The sequence below is a fragment of the Drosophila subpulchrella genome, unplaced genomic scaffold, assembly GCF_014743375.2.
Source record: "Drosophila subpulchrella strain 33 F10 #4 breed RU33 unplaced genomic scaffold, RU_Dsub_v1.1 Primary Assembly Seq59, whole genome shotgun sequence".
Classification (NCBI taxonomy): Eukaryota; Metazoa; Arthropoda; class Insecta; order Diptera; family Drosophilidae; genus Drosophila; species Drosophila subpulchrella.
Window position 1 is genome coordinate 859112 of NW_023665695.1, and position 1941 is coordinate 861052.

Here is a 1941-nt window from a genome sequence, read left to right on the forward strand (position 1 = left end):
CTAAAATCATTATACCCTCTGCAAGGGTATAAAAACCTCTTAACGAGGTAAAAATATAGTGATATTCGCACCTTAAACAAACAAAAGTTCTGATATCAACTTTTGTGACGAAAATGTACGATCTACTGAATAAATAAACTTTCTAAATTTTTCTCATTCGACACGCTTTATCAAAACCGTACAGCTAAACTCTAAACACCCAAAGGGCGATAAATGTGTCGCCCCACATAAAAACAGCTATCTATATAAGTAGGAAGAAACGGCGACAATATAAAGCATTTCAGTACTGAAATGCTATCAATAACTTTTCGCGGGAGCACGTTAAAACGGAAAGATTTTCTCAAAACGTAAGACGAAAACTAATGTGCAAAGCCGGAGCATTCCTGATAGTCGTTTTATAAGGTTTCAGTAATTGTTTTTTAAATTTATGAAAATCAGACGACTCTTTTAAAAAGAAACAGACCCCCATATTGCCACGCAACTAAAAAAAACCAAAGTAAGCCTTAGCAACCACTTTGTTATTTGTTTTAAACAATTCTGACGTTCAGGAAATATTCATATCTCTGCAAACAAGCAAGAAAATTCATATAGATTCAATAAAATTTGTTAAATTAAAAAAATGTCTGACACTGAAGATATCGATTCGTGTGATTTTGCCAATATTTCAGAAAGTAATCCTGGCTCAGCCCCTGAACCAGAGCAATTGGCCCTTCTTCCCCCGAATCATCCGCTCCTGCGCAAGTTTCAAGACTCTCTAGAGGGTCACTTATTACGGACTAAGTATGACATAGAAAACGAAATTGCAGAAATGAAATATCAAGTTAAACTAAAAGAACAACGGCGACAAGAGCAGGGGCTGGCTTTATATGACATGCAAAAAAAAATGGGATTTCAAGAAGAGCAAATTAATGAAATATCTGCTGTAATTGAGAGGCATTTAAAAAATCGTCAAATAGAAGAATTCAATGCAATAACTTTAAAAAAGGAATATGAAGAAAAAATTAAACTATCCAAAACACAAAAAGCGCTATATCATGAAAGAATGGCTGAACTCGAAGATTTGCAAAGTTTAGGTAGTAATATCAAAAAATGGGTTTATAACGTAGAAGATGAAGTAAAAAATGCTAAGCGCATTGTTAGTAGAGACGCACAGCTCCAAAACCACCTATCTCAAGAAAAACTAAAGTCGGATATACTCTTTTACCGTCTGGGTATGGAAGTTAAAAAGAGAGAGAAAGAGTTGGATTTCATTTGTAAGGAAGGGGCTGCAATGAAAGAGGTGATCAATATTCTAAATATGAGCATAGCTAATGCCAATACAGACTTAGAGGCTTTGCAAAATGAGCATAAGCGTCTAGCACAAGCATGGAGCGAGGTTATTATAGCCATTCAGTTAAGAGACAACATTTTATTTCAAGTTCAAGATACTATACGGTGAGCATCCATACAAATTTTAAAGTTCATTTTAATTTTAAGTCTTCTCCCAGTAAACACAGGGAATCAATAAAACTAAATTTGGCTGGAATAGAAGCAATCAAGAAACAAACTGGGAAAGAAATGGAACTTAATAAAAAACTGGAGTCATTCAAGCGACGACTGTTCGATGATACTAATATATTAAGAAGAGACTGTAAGTAACTTAAAAGTTTCCTATTAGGAGCCTAAAGCTCTAGTTTATAGAATGTTTGATTATAATAACACAAGTATACAACATGAAGTCATGAAAATGGTTCACATAGTGGCTGACTTTAAATAACGTAATCCATATAGACAACTTTAATTCTACTACTGTATTAAAAATCCGCAACATTCGTCGGAAAGCATGTAACAGGTTGAAGAAAGTGTTTCCGACCCTATGAAGTTTATATATTCTTGATCAGCATCACTAGCCGAGTTGATCTGTGATCTCGTAAGTTATAAGAGCTAGAGTTTTGAAATTGT

The 1941-nt window shown here is 34.3% G+C and overlaps 1 protein-coding gene across 1 annotated transcript; it reads left to right on the plus strand.

Moving 5' to 3' along the window:
- Positions 1–542: 542 nt before the first annotated feature.
- On the plus strand, positions 543–1630 carry LOC119562554 (coiled-coil domain-containing protein 40-like; the record flags this gene model as incomplete). Its single annotated transcript, XM_037875759.1, has 2 exons — positions 543–1434; positions 1488–1630. Coding segments are annotated over exons 1-2 (958 nt in total), but the record flags the coding sequence as incomplete, so codon positions are not given.
- Between the last annotated feature and the right edge of the window lie 311 nt (positions 1631–1941).